Raw genomic sequence first — 14,276 nt, forward strand, 5'->3', positions numbered from 1 at the left:
TGCGGTTTCTACGTATTTGAGATTTATTTGTTATTCATTTTTGCCACACACAATCGGAGGGTTACTGATGAAAATCATTTCCATTTTATTATGCTTATCCTAGATATTAGCTTATATTAATCAAGTAGCTTAGCTTAAGTCGTTAGATAGATATATAGATAGTTGGTGAATTGAATAACAAGCCCATATAAAAGACCATTAAAATTTACCGGGTTATAGAACCTACTCTGGTTAACGACCTTTCATCCATGTTGCAACCTCTACAGTCTAGACCAGTGCAGCCTAAACCAATATTTATTTGTCCCCAATGAACATGGCACTTTTGCCCCGTTCATCCGTGGATCTCTTTGAATCTTTTGTGAGGCACACAGGGCTTGTCCAATTGCTGGCAATGAAAAGGCAAAATGGAATAACAAATAAGTAGCCGAGGGCAGTTCCAGACCTAGTCCATTGCCTCACTTGTTTCGCTTTTCTTTTGTGATTGCCTTGATGGCGATGATGTGACTAATTATGCTGGGTAGCCGCAAGTCGAGCATGGGTGGCCAATTGTTGTTGCTGGTAATTAGCATCATTGGTCCAGCCGGAGGATCGGTGATTTGTTGGTGGTTGGTGTGGGGTCGCTGCTCGGTGGCTCTTTGGTTTGGTTGCATTCACTCGCCCCTTTCCCTCTGCCAATTACCAACGGCCGCGACCTCAGCCAAGTTTGTGTTTTTGTTGGTGCTTCGAGCTGTGTTTATGTGCCAGCCGTTTCTCGATAAGCCACTTTCGAATGCAGAGCCAGCATTTGGCTTGGACTCGGACACGGGCTCGGGCTGCGTCTGCTTGGCCAGCCAATTCAGTTGCGTCGCCGAGCCCGAAGAGAAAACACCTTACCACATCCGAGAGTCCCAGTAGCTGCCGCCCAAGCCGTGAAAGTGGTGGCCAGTCAGTCGCCTTCGATTATCGAAAAGGAAACTGCAATTTATTGCGAAATTATATGCACTTTTACTCGCCGCTGTCGTCAGTCGCTGGACCTTGCTTTACATAATTCCGCAATGTACAAGCACACGGTCAAGTCCAAGTTGAGCCAGGTGCGCAGTAACCCGCCACCTCCTGCCGCTGCCACGCCCACAACCCACAAGCATGGATTGGGGGCGGGCAAGAAGTTCTTCTCCAATATACGCCACAAAATCGAGGATAATTTGACGCCCAAGTTGAGTGGAAAACTATATTACAAGGGCAGCAAGCACACCAGATCCATGAGTGCACTCTGCACGGTGGATGGCGGATGTGTGGGTGGGAAGTATACCCCAAAGGTTGTGCCCACAAGTCCCGTACCGCTGCAAATGCCCAGCCATATGAGCAGCAGTGTGTGCAGCTATGTGGACAGCGATGAGGAGAGTCACTTCAGCCTGAGTCTCAATTTGGCGCAGCAGTCGCTGGAGGATGAGATCTTCGCGGAGCTAGAGAAGGTGGCACACGATGAGAGCAAACTGAACGAGGTGCTACAAAGCTTTGACCACATACTAACCGAGTATCCACCTTTGGAGGGAATTATGTTAGCTCCTCAAGAGGAGCTGCCCGCTCCACCAGCGGAGTTCAGCGATCGCCAACCCATGTTGTCCAAGTCACACAGTGCTCTGAGCATGGGCAGGACTAGAATGCAGGTCTACCAGTCCCCGGAATTGGCTGGATCTGTGTTGCTACTACGCGGAGCAGGAGGCGATTCCAGATACAACTCCCTGAGTGATCTTAGCGGCAGCAGGATACCGGTACGCAAACAATCGAGTCTGCGCAAGCGCAGCGAAAGTTTTTGCCTGGAGCAACCGATTTGTACCAGGACATCCAGTAAACAGCGCACCCGGTCCATGCTGACCCTAAATACAACTGCACCTGCAGGAGCAGCCATTCCGAATGCTGTAGCCATGCCCAAGCGAGCCAACTCCAGCCTCGAAAAGAGACACATAACCGCCAGACCAGCGGCCAGGAGAGCAAACTCCACCCTGAAAGCGGGTGGGATAAAGCCAAAATCACCCAATGCAAACAGCGATGAACTGCTAGTGAAGTGTTTGGCCAAAGGTCAGGAGATCCTGCGTCAGGTGGAGAGCATGAGTGCCAAGCCCAAGAGGAGCACCAGTCGCGGAGTAACCAAGGAGCACTCGCAGTTGATGAAGAACAAGAAGAAGCTACAGAAGCTGCATTACGCCAACGAGGAGAAGATGGGCAGACCCAAACTAGAGTCCTGCAAGATTATACCGCCGAAGCTAGGGGAAACATCCGACAAAAATCAGGAACTACTCGTAAAAGTTGTCCAGGATGTAAAGATCGCACCACAACAGAATCTGAAGAAACCCACGAAGGAAATCCGCGCAGAGCAAGAAGAGGATTCTGATGATTCGGGGCACATAAGCAACACACAGCTCTCCACATCCACGAGTAACTCCACCGGTAGTCTTTGTGAATCTGAAGGCGATGAAGCGGAGGATCAACCGGCGGATGCAAAAAGCTGTACCAAATCCAACAAGATCGCGGAGCTTTTACAGAAATTTGAGGCAGCTGCGGCGGCTGGTAAAAAAGGTGCCACCGCCACGATGCACTGTCCCACTGTGGTGGCCAGCAAGGTGGTGGCCCAGGTGCAAGCTGTGCGCTGCATCCAGACACAGGTGGAGATCTATCCCACCTACACGAAAGAGGTAACTATGCGGCTGCACTGACTTGGCAGCGGCAGCGCCGATCCCGCTTCCGATCCTCCCCAGCCACTCCAATGTATGCTCTCAGCTGCATCTACTGTCCTGCACCTCTCTATATCTAACTCTATCCAACTTATGCTGTATATGGAATAAATATTTATTGTACAAATCACTTGCTATGGGTTTATCTTACCCCCTCTCTTCTGGCACTATCCCTTTCCTTTCACCGCCTTAGTATTGCTTTCCGGAGTCCTAACACCTGGTTTCTGGAGCACGCTTTCTGGATTGAAAGTGGCACTTTATATATTTTTCGGGGTATATAGAAATATTTTACTTAATACATTTTGTATTTGCCTTTTTCTTTATTTCCTGTAGTAATATTCTTATCGTTCAGCTAAACTTTCTCTTTGTCTAAAAAATTAGAATTATCGGTTGGCTGAATCGCAGACAAGCTCTTCATATGGCTCTTTATCGGTCGGTACCAACCACTCCCTGTGTCCATATGGACGCATCCGAGTGTCCAGGCATCCGACCAACAGCAGATGATGACTGTGCCGCACACAATCAACACTGGCCGGCACAAGACCGTTTAGTTTGCCATTTCACATTGGTTTACTTTCATTTTTGTCTACGTGCCGGGCATAATTAAAATTTCGAGAAAATAGTTTCTCGACTCGGTCGCGAATTCGGCGTTGACTGACAGAGACGGCCTGAGATGGGGGCCACACCTCGGAGGTGCGTCTTTCAGCAGCTAATTTGTATGGGAACCCAGTGGCCCTAAATATGCTAAACACATATGCGATGGATACAACCGTTTGTGCATTTCCACCTGCATGATCCGCCATTAGGAGGGCACCATTCCAGTGTGGTTATTGCCATATGGCAATATCTTGTTTACAATTTCGTTTTCATTGCCCCCGACTGCCGGCGACGTTGCTTCTTCTCACTTTCACACCTGTCAGAGTGCGGCATCTTTTTGCACACAGGTGTTCAGATTGCTCATAATTTGAATTTCCCCCCTATGCCGCTCAATTAATCTGCATTATCTGAGCTAAGTCAGCCCACAGCCCACCTTGACCTTCACTTCCTGGGAATGATGTGATTTTGTTTTTCGATTTCTCATTTTTCGCTCGACTTTTAATTTTATGATGAACTTAATAATTGAGGGGATACCGGTTAACCTATTGTTAATTCGTCTTAATTAACGTAACCAATTATTAAAATGAAACTCTATTTACATTTATTTAATTACTCGAGATTATGTGCTCCATTTCGGATTAAAGTGCTGATGATGAATTAAAAACAAATTACTCATTTTAGGTTAACATTTTATTTAAGTTTCCAAAACTCGCCGACAGCACAACTATGAAATGTTTTGATTGTGAATTGTAAACAAATTACCACTGAGTAACGAATGAATTTCATATACCATTGCTAAAGATCTATTTAAAACTTTTTAGATTTGCATACATATGTATTTTTTATTATTTGTTAAATATTGTACGTATTAGCAATTCACACTGATAGTTTTATTGAAAATAATATAATAATTTCATCATAAAATCCTTGTACAATCATTACAATCTCTTACTTATAAAAAATATATTGTTTGTTTCAGATCCTCTTCCGCTCAGGAGTTCTTAGTGATCTGGAAGCGAAGCGCGATGTCCTGCTCTCAGATCGCATTATACAGCTGCAAGCATTTTGCCGCGGCTACTTGGCCCGCAAGAAGATGTCCCAGCGAAGGGTCCAGGTAAATAAGCCCTGACTATATTCCGAGATTATAGTAATCCATAATATCGATCCCCTCAGGAACTGGCAGTGCGATGCATTCAACGCAATGTGAAGGCATTCCTTGCCGTTCGCGACTGGCCGTGGTGGCGTCTCCTGGTGCGGGTCACTCCCCTGCTCAACGTTCATCGCACCGAGGAGCAACTGAAGACGGCTAACGAGGAGCTCCTAATGCTGCGAGCCAAGCTGGAGAAGATCGAGTGTGATCGCAGTGAGGTCAAGGCGGAAAACCAAAAGCTGGAAGCCAAGGTAAATATCAAAAATCCTGATGGACATGTGTTTTCGAGTGGGGATGCAATTAAAATTGCGCCATATGACATGACAAGTCATCTGCGAGATCATGTTTGCGTTGGCACTGCTTGGATATCTGGGGCGCCAAAAGCAAATGAATGCTTAATATATTTAGCTAGTATTGCAGTGGGGGGTTCCTCATCGAGAAACTGCTTCTGTTGCAAGAAAAATAAGTATTTATAGAAGAATGGTTTTATAGCACCAAGTTAATATTTAATATAATCATGAGCATTAATTTAAGTGATAATACTTTACTCTTTGTTGCAGTATAACAAATGCTTAATCAATTAAAGATCGATTCCCTTTCCCCAAGTCAAAGTAATCAAGATGCACATTTCGCCAGTGAATTTCCATTCTCTTTCATTTCAATTATTTCGTTTTTAAAGTGGGTTAAAAATAGCATTTTGGGCATTGAACACCAAACTGACTCTGACTCTCAGAGTCTGTGCGAGCGTACATATTCTGGTGGAGATGGACGGCTGGGATGCGATGGAATGGGATGTGGATACTTAGGCAATGTTTCGCACATATCGCACACCAGAATAGCCAGATGTATTTTTAAATGCTCTAAAAGATCATTAATAATACTTTGTCGCGCAACAGTTGAGTTGCAGCTGGGATGCGATGCGATGAAATTTACATAATACTAGATTGCCAAATTATGGGATCAACAGTTGGTCGAAATCAAGAGACATTCGCAGATTATGTGATAGACGGAACTGCTCCGATATTGCAATTGACTTGGTTCGAATGGCGTCTCTTCTCGTCTCCCTCGTGAGAAGTAAAGATTTATCTGGCTATTGGTTCGCCAGAATGGGAGAGCCAAATTGCCGGTGAGCTTTTCTGCTGGCCAGAACCAAGCGAAATCCGTACGCATCACTTAGTTGCCGAGAAAACGTCGCGTTCGCCAGAGGCCCGTAGCGCCGTGTCCGGGAGATTCGATGTGATCCGATCCGAGCCCAACCGATCCGATTTGATCTGTCTCGATTCGTTGCCCTGCCGTGCGTGCGTGAAGAATCGCTGCCAAAAGCAATAAAAAGCCAGCGAAAACAAAGGAAAATCTGAAAAGCTGGCAATTTGAAGCGCGCGCGTGCTGAGGCCAAAATAAATGCAGCAACAACAAGCCACAGAAAAATTCAGTCCGAGATAAATTTAAATTGCATCAACGGTCTCAAGTTTTTGACAGCCCCTAGCATAAAATAATCCCCACCGACACACGAAAACCAACTACACCAAAAACCAACTCGATTGGCATAACGAAAACGAGACATAAATTTCGAAATTTGCGAACAGAAACGAAAATCCGACAAATATTGGCCAAGGAAATTTGCACAGAAACAAACCACCGAGCCAAAAAACCCCAAAACGAAACCTAAACCCCTCAGCCCCGCTTGCACTAATCCGAACCCATGCCTCCCCTGTCGCCTGCTAATGAGGCTACTGCTGACATTGCAGCTTCAGGTGAGGAGAATGCAGGACCTGTAGAATCGGACCGATTGGAAAAGGAGAAGTTCTTGGCTCGCGTACTGGCAGCCATGAACGGCGGCCCTAGATCAGGAACCCTCGCCTCCAACAACAGCAGCGGTTCATCATTGAACTCTACCTTGAGTGGATCCGCCCCTCTGGCACGCCCACCCAAGCCACCTGCCAGCCAAGCCAGGAAACAGCTCCGCCTGCTGCCCAAGCAGCGGGAGCAGAGTCCTGTGCTGAGCAATGGCCACACCACACGTTCCACACTGGGCCACCAGCACACCACCAACAAATACACACTGAAATCCACTGGTGGCAGTGCCGGCAGCTCGTCGCTTTCATCGTCCTTGCTGGGTAATAAGGACTCTGAAATACCGTTCGAGGTCTCGCTGAAACTGCCACTGAATCCTCCTACAGGAGCGGACAGTGACCGTCATCGCCTAGTAAACCGTTCGCCCAGTCCGGCCTTTTCCGTGTCCTCGCGATGCTCAACCCAGTCATCGATCTCCAACTTCACCTCGAACTCACGACTGCAGACGCCACCGCGAAGGGTCTTCCCGCAGAGTTACACGCGCGGGTCGGGTGGAGTCGATCCCTACGAAATGCGACAGTTGGAGAGTTCCCCTGTGGTCTTCGATGGCAATCTCTCCTTTGTGCTCGGATGCCAAAGGCAGCCGGTGCATCAGTCGATGCGTGCTTCGCCCTCTTTCGAGGATCCGCGCACGTCATCCGCTTATCTGAGTGAGAAAATACAGAATTTCCTGAAGCGCACAGACCATGTACAGGAGGAGTGGACCGCCATGGCCAGGAGGACGCGAAGAACCACTAGCAATAGTGGTCGTGCAGGAGGATCTGAAAGTCGCTGCACCACCCCAGGCAGCACCTGTTCCGGATACGATGACTACGATACCATCTCGCTAATAGAGCGTCAACGAGAGAGAAACAGCATGGAGCGCTGCGGATCGGTGGGACGCACTCGCTCCTCGCAGAACATCTTGACCAAGGCCTTTCAACTGGCCAAACAGCTTCCCCATACGCCAACGTCGCGTGGGAATTCGGTTGCCCGGGATCGGGAGTCATCTGTGGCCACCATTAGTCTAACGACCGGGGACAATGACGATGATGATGATCGCACCATTCGTGAGGAGGATGATGAGGTATCAGTTGCGCCAACCTTGAGCTTGTTGCTGACACAATTTCCCGCCTCTCTACTATTAAATCTGTTGTTGAGTGGGGGTGATGATGTCTCCTCTTCATAAATATTAAATTCCTAAACAAACACAAAACACCCCGGCCATAGGATGGGGCTTCCATGCTGACATTGACAGCGGCGAAGCTCCTCCCCCACACCTGAGTTGAACAAGGATCTATTTTTGGAATCGAATACTGTGTGAATCACACGTTCGAATTCTTTTGGGCGGGAGGAAAATATTCCATATTCATATTCATTTTTTTATTCGTTTGTGGCAAAATAGAATAATTCAAATGTTTATGTGCGCTGGATACATTCAAAATTAGTTCTCCGTAGTATTTTCTGGATATTAATTTATTTGGAAGATTCGTAGATCTTAGGATCACATATTTATGTGGGCATTGAACCGACCTTCATCATTTTATTGAGTCGGTTTAGATATTGTGGCATACAAATAAGATTGAACTCTGGTACTTTTCTTGACAGATATGCTTTGATCTGTGGTTTAGTAAATGATCCGTCACAATGAGTAATTTCCTTGTCACTTTCTGTGATCTAAAATCCATTTACCAGCGCTTCATTTTAGTTTTTTACCAATGCTTGCTGGTTCTCTAGTATATTTAACGTCATGGGAATGCCAAAAGAATACAGATGACATCAATGAAATGTATAGAAATATATTAATTTTTAATATTTTAATGTTGATGGATCTATTCGTTTTTTATATATAAACAATTTTTTTATATTTATGAAAAACATTGACTTAAATTTATACATTAAAGTAAAAACTTCTATGGGAAGATAAAACTTAAGTGCTTCCTGCTCGCACTTTTCTGGATCAATGTTTGTTTACTCACTTTATCTCGGCACTCCGGCAATGTTTTGTTAATAATGATTTCAATTGTTTGGACACAAGTTAGTCAGAAAACAAAATCGTTAAGCTCAAATATAAAGTTAGATAAACTCCGTGAAAAACTAGCACACAATAATGAATGTGTTACATCGTTCGAAATCAATTTCTTTGCAGCTATCCGAGCTGACGGTGGACCTTGCCGAGGAGCGATCCACGGCTCACATAGCCACCGAGCGGCTGGAGGCGGAAACCGCCGAACGCTTGAAACTGGAGAAGGAGCTGGGCGATCAAGCCAACAAGGTGAAGAACCTTCAGGAGACGACGGAGAAGCTGGAAATGGAGCTGATATGCGCCAAGTCCGATCTGAATGGCATCTCTGAGGACGAGGATGCAGAGAACGAGGATGGGGTCGGTGGCGGCGTCTACAAGCTCAAGTACGAGCGGGTGGCCAGGGAGCTGGAGTTCACCAAAAGGCGGTTACACACGCAGCATGAGCACGATCTGGAACAGCTGGTCGGGCTCAAGAAGCATTTGGAGATGAAGGTCGGTTAACATGATTCCTAATATCTAAAACACGGAAGTGCAATATGTTCCACCCCGCCATTTCAGCTTTCCGATGCCTACGAAGAAGTTGTGGAGCAACGTCAGGTTGTGGGCCAATGGAAGCGCAAGGCACAGAAGATGACCAACGAGATGAACGATCTGCGCTTGCTGCTCGAGGAGCAAAATGCGCGCAACAATTTGCTCGAGAAGAAGCAGCGCAAGTTCGACGCCGAGTGCCAGTCCCTGCAGGATGCAGCGCGTCAGGAGCGGCAGGCCAAAGAGCGCTACGGTCGCGAAAAGGACGTCCTGCAGGCCGAGAAGTTTACGCTGGAGCAAACGCTAGCGGTAAGTGGTTGCTGCAACATAGGTTCATTTAGTCTTGGCAACATGTTGATAATAGTCTCGAGCAACATTTCTCGAACACTTGTCAGCAGACTATACATTTTTTTAGCCAATTAAAATTAGTTAGTAATTCATAACATTGGAATCATAAAAAAAAAACAAGGAAATTATTTCAATATTTTTGTGCCATAAATATGGGTTCGTAAATAAATATATTTAAGAAAACACTGATTGCTCAGTGTTTGAGCAAGGTACGGCACTGTGCGCACATTGCAGTCGAGATACAGATAGAGATACTGGATATCTCCGACTCAAAAACTCGTTCGGCTCGTTTGCCCATGCACATTCTGAGGCACTGCGCTCCACGGTCTACCTAGACTACTGCCTACCTGCCCACACCGATCATCTGAGACATGTACGCATGTGCGACCGCTCTCTTGCATTGTTCCATACCCAGTCGAGATGTTTATGGTTCTGGGTTCTCGATTCTTGGAGTTTCATGTTTTTATCGGCCTGTACTCGAGACACTCTCTGTCTGTCTCCGGCCGTCTCTGTATTTGTATCTCTTGTCGGCCTTTTGGTCACACATTTGTGGATCTTCGCTTTGCTGCTTTCTTCTCGGTTCCGCTCGACAGTAGCTCGAAGAACGTCAACGTGCGATATCTGGAGTATATAGTGTGTTACGATTCCTCCGTCTACGTCTGTCCCGGAGTCTCTGTGTTCTGATTGTTCGGACTGGAAAAAGAAATTAAAACGTTGGCGGCGTTCTCATTACGCTTTCGATACTCATAATTAGCTGGAAGAGGAAGAGCCTCCATGAAGGGCGATAACTGAACTGGCCACTGCGATTTAGATAGCACAAACCGAGGGTCAGAGGCACAAAAACAGAAATTCCCAGGCCAGTACAGCCATGAGTTTCCGCTACTCAACTCGACTGATTCAAGTGAGTCTGAATAGGCACTGAGCCGAGCTCTAAACTCCAGAAAACAGAAGCAATTTAGCAGACTAAATGAGCAGAAGCTACCTTTATTACTAAGTGGCTTGTATCAGAGTGAAACTATAAAGTTTACAACTAAAATCTTAGTTATTAAATAATAAGTAGACGTTTGTTAAGGTACCATAACAAAATTAGGACATTGTAGTTACTTGTTCCAATTATTAATTCTGGTGTTATTTATTCTTCAGGACACCCGTCTGGATCTTGACCTCAAGGAGGAGAAACTTGCATCGCTACAGCGCGAGCTGGAGGAGATGACCTTTGGTGGCGGCACCGAGGAAGAGTTCGCCCAACTGCGGCGCTCCAAAAATGAAACAGAGCGTCGGGCCAAGGAACAGGAGGAAGAACTGGACGAGATGGCCGGTCAGATACAGTTGCTCGAGCAAGCCAAGCTTCGCCTGGAGATGACCCTGGAAACAATGCGCAAGGAAGCGCGCCGTGAGTCCCAGCAGCGGGACGAAGAGCTGGAAGAAGTTCGCGGTAATGGCTACAAGAAGATTAAAGCCCTTGAATGCCAGCTGGAAACTGAGCACGAGGAGCGGACTCTGCTGTTGCGCGAGAAGCACGAGCTAGAGCGTCGTCTCTCGTCCATGGAGGATCGCGATCGTGTTGATCGCGACGCCGAGGAAGCGCTCAACCAAAAACTTCGACGAGATCTTCGCAAATACAAGGCCCTGCTCAAGGACGCCCAGACACAGTTGGAGCGACTTAAGGCTGACACGCCTGGCAAGACGCTTATAAGACAACTGCGTAACCAACTGGAGGATGCCGAATCTGCTCGTTCGCTGGCTATGAAAGCGCGACAAACTGCGGAAGCCGAACTTACTGAAGTGCAGGCCATGTTCGATGAGTCGCATCGAGCTAGGAATGACGCGGAGGAGCGAGCCAATGCGGCACACAGAGATCGGGCTGAGCTGCAGGCCCAGATCGAGGAGAACGAGGAGGAGCTGGGGGAGCTGATGAAGAAGTACAGCGCCACGGTAAAGCAACTGAATACAGAGCAGATCAACGTATCCGAGGCTGAGTTTAAACTCAATGAAATGGAAGCAGAGCGCAATAATCTCAAGGAGCAGGTGGCCGAGCTGCAACACCGACTGGACAACGTTGAGAACTTGGGGGATCCATCTATGGCCATGATGTCCAAGCGGTAAGATATCGTAGCTCATTTTTCTAACCAACTTTATTTTACTTTGTTTTTGAAACAGACTGGAGCTGCGCACCAAGGAATTAGAGTCTCGACTGGAACTAGAGCAGGCCACACGGGCTCGCCTTGAAGTGCAGGTGAACCGTCACAAAGAGGCTCTGGAAAAACTGCAGAACGAGGTGACGCAGTCAAAGATGCGTGAGATGCAGGCCCAGGATGTAATCAAAAAATCGCAAAAGAGTTTGCGCGACATGCGCGAAGAGTTCCACGTTGTCTCCAGCCGCGAGCAGGAGTCGCTCACGCGGCGCAAGGACCTCGAGAAGAAGATGGAGCAAATGGAGTCGGAGGGAGCGGCGCTTAAGAACGATCTGCGACTGGCTTTACAGCGAATAGCTGATCTACAGCAAGCAATGGAGGAAGAGGGCGAGGAGGAGCTGAGCGAAAGGTAACTGAATGAATGAACATTTAAGCTTAGAATGGTAATATTTATATTCAATCCATTGCAGTGATGAAAGCCTCAGTTCGGTGGGCTCTATCAGTGATCTGGAGGATCGACTTCGGCCAGTTCATGTGAAACGCAGCTCACAGCAGTCCTTGAACGGCAGCATCGGCGGCGGAGGCGGCAGCGTTGTCAGCTCCACCCGCACCGTGGTGTTCGAAAAGGACGACAACAGCCCGAGGTACGCTGATAACGAAGTCAACTCGAACAGCAGAAAGCAGCACAAGCATTAAAGGCCCAAGCACACAGCGTAGACTCACTCACCCTCTATTTGTCTGACTCTTAATATGCCTATCGCTAGTTAGCTAGTCTGTAAGGTCTGTTGCTATTTGCCGGCTTATCTAATTTAAATAATTAAACCATACATGCAAACCATCCGCCTCAATCCACATCCACCAACGACCCCAAAAACCAACTCGACAACCGCTGCCAACACTTAAACGCTGCAATTCTCCAACGACTACCGCCAATTCAAACAAAATCATAAAAACCGAAACGAAACGCCCCAAAACAAACGATGCGTGTAAATATGTTAATGCGTATGTGACAAAAACCAAAAAACACAAAAATTCCTAACTCCGCTCCGCTCTGATCCGCTGTACCGCCCCCGCTCCGCAACAACAACAACAACCCGTCCCTCCCATTCCGCGTGTGTGTGCGTGTAAACCATTAGCTTTTTCTTATTGTAGAATAACAGTGACGTCGCCATCGTCGCCACACATTCATAAGCTGGCACTGGCGGCCAAAGCCATACCGGCCAACAAACCGGACACAAAACCTGCAGCGTCTACCAGGATGGAGTTAACAGTGCCAGCGGGCCAGCATAATGGCCACAATGCCTAGCTGGCCAAGCAGTAGATCCATCCATTGTACGGGGCATGTCCACCTGGGGCTGCAGCTTGTAATTTGTAATTTTTATTTTTTGGATATTTATTAGTTGTTTATGATTATTATTTTATTACTGTTTAGTTCAATACGTTTAACTATTTATTATCGAAATATAGCTACATGATAATATTTAATATAAAACCCAATAGGCATTCGAAAACAATACTGAGTTGTAGTTAATTTAATTTGCGCGACAGTCCCTATACAAAAAGTGATTAACATGTTTTATCTCTCTCAAAAACAAAAAAACAAAAACGAAACTGAACTAACACCTATAGAATATAGTCCATTATCCTATAGCCAACTTAAATAAAATTAGTTAAACGCGTTTCAAAATCATAGGCAAGTGTATGCAAATACAATAAATTGAACTTTTAATCAAATTAAAACCCACAAATGCGAGTATTTTACAAATAACTCATATTCTTATACGAATCATCATCCCCTTCACAAAATCAGTAATTGAACATCATTAGCTTCATTCATCATTAAAATAAAAACCATAATTAATATTTGAATACGAAATTTTGCAGAAATAACGCCAAGTATCGGGAAAGATTCATAAAAAACTTTATAAAAACTAACAAAACGAATATAAACAAATAAATATATTGTTATAAAACTTAAAACAATGTGTTTTTTCTTGGTTGTTGGAAAATTAAATGTTATAATTTCGAAAGAAAAAGCATTTTGAGGTAAGTGTCAAAAGCTATTGCATACTCTTGGGCGGCGTTGTGAAATGGGCCAACAATCCAACGAATTCATGCGTCAATATATATTCCACCATTAAAATCCTAAGATCAAGCTTTAATTGATAATGTTGAAAGCCCTGCTCAATTTATTTAGCCCAAATTTCAAATCAATGCACAACAATCAAAGGTTATTACCGTAAAATGGCGTACAAGCTGCACTTGGCCCAAAACTAAACTTCCGGATAAGAAGTGAGAGGACTCTTGAGCACCACCGGCACATTGATATATTTGAGGAAGCACGCACGCTGCTAGGCCGAGGTCAAATGTGTAAGACATTACTGTGTACCCATGCCAGATCTGGGGCTAGAAATCTGGCACCCACTTACCCCCGAAAGGGAGCCGAAAACCCATTAAGTGGCACCATTTGGCATTCGCCAGCCCAGGTGACTTTGAAAGTTGCAACAATCGGAGTCCTACGCCCACGCCTGGAATCCCCGGATCGGACTTGAATGAAAGTTAGGCACGCAAGCTTACCGCCTTTGGGGGGATGGGCTCGAGCACTTGAAAACACTTGTTGTATGTCAAAGCCAGAGGCCCAGACATCAATCAGGCGCCTGACATCCATAAAGCGAAGCGATGGCTTTCCAATCCAGGCGTAGGCAACAGGTGGCTTACTCAGAGAAACTTATCCGCTTGGTCCTCCTTTTTTTGAGGCAAATGCCGCGTGCCCGTCAGTCGAGCTGAACTCAAAAACAACCGTCAACTAGGCGACTGTCAAATGCGCCACGTATCCGGATTATCGATCAAACAGCAGCGACTTTACGCCAGTTTCTGGGTCTCCGCTATGGCGCAGACACGTATTGGATTTCAAAGGCTGCGGAACGGAATCGCAGAGCTGCATTTGC

At 46.3% G+C, this 14,276-nt stretch overlaps 2 protein-coding genes across 11 annotated transcripts in view; both read left to right on the top strand.

Annotated features, from left to right (window-relative positions):
* Positions 1 to 13,308, top strand: part of LOC6606165 (unconventional myosin-XVIIIa) — a 29,900-nt gene extending 16,592 nt beyond the window's left edge. For 2 of the 10 annotated variants that reach the window (XM_032722510.1, XM_032722513.1), the window contains 8 exons: positions 4,288 to 4,422; positions 4,482 to 4,709; positions 8,441 to 8,809; positions 8,876 to 9,154; positions 10,337 to 11,295; positions 11,354 to 11,737; positions 11,799 to 11,972; positions 12,481 to 13,076. In XM_032722510.1, coding sequence (XP_032578401.1) covers positions 4,288 to 4,422; positions 4,482 to 4,709; positions 8,441 to 8,809; positions 8,876 to 9,154; positions 10,337 to 11,295; positions 11,354 to 11,737; positions 11,799 to 11,972; positions 12,481 to 12,634 — 2,682 coding nt within the window. In that variant the 3' untranslated portion in view covers positions 12,635 to 13,076. Of the gene's footprint in view, positions 1 to 4,287; positions 4,423 to 4,481; positions 4,710 to 5,652; positions 7,379 to 8,440; positions 8,810 to 8,875; positions 9,155 to 9,933; positions 10,095 to 10,336; positions 11,296 to 11,353; positions 11,738 to 11,798; positions 12,273 to 12,464; positions 13,077 to 13,212 lie in introns of those variants that run through there. The other 8 variants (XM_032722514.1, XM_002030939.2, XM_032722511.1 and 5 more) reach the window with 7 other exon arrangements.
* On the top strand, positions 794 to 2,841 carry LOC116801648. Its single transcript, XM_032722519.1, has one exon. It carries the CDS (start codon positions 1,035 to 1,037, stop codon positions 2,691 to 2,693), a length of 1,659 nt encoding a protein of 552 aa, XP_032578410.1. The 5' UTR covers positions 794 to 1,034; the 3' UTR covers positions 2,694 to 2,841.
* Positions 13,309 to 14,276: the final 968 nt, after the last annotated feature.

This window comes from Drosophila sechellia, chromosome 3R (assembly GCF_004382195.2).
Source record: "Drosophila sechellia strain sech25 chromosome 3R, ASM438219v1, whole genome shotgun sequence".
NCBI lineage: Eukaryota > Metazoa > Arthropoda > Insecta > Diptera > Drosophilidae > Drosophila > Drosophila sechellia.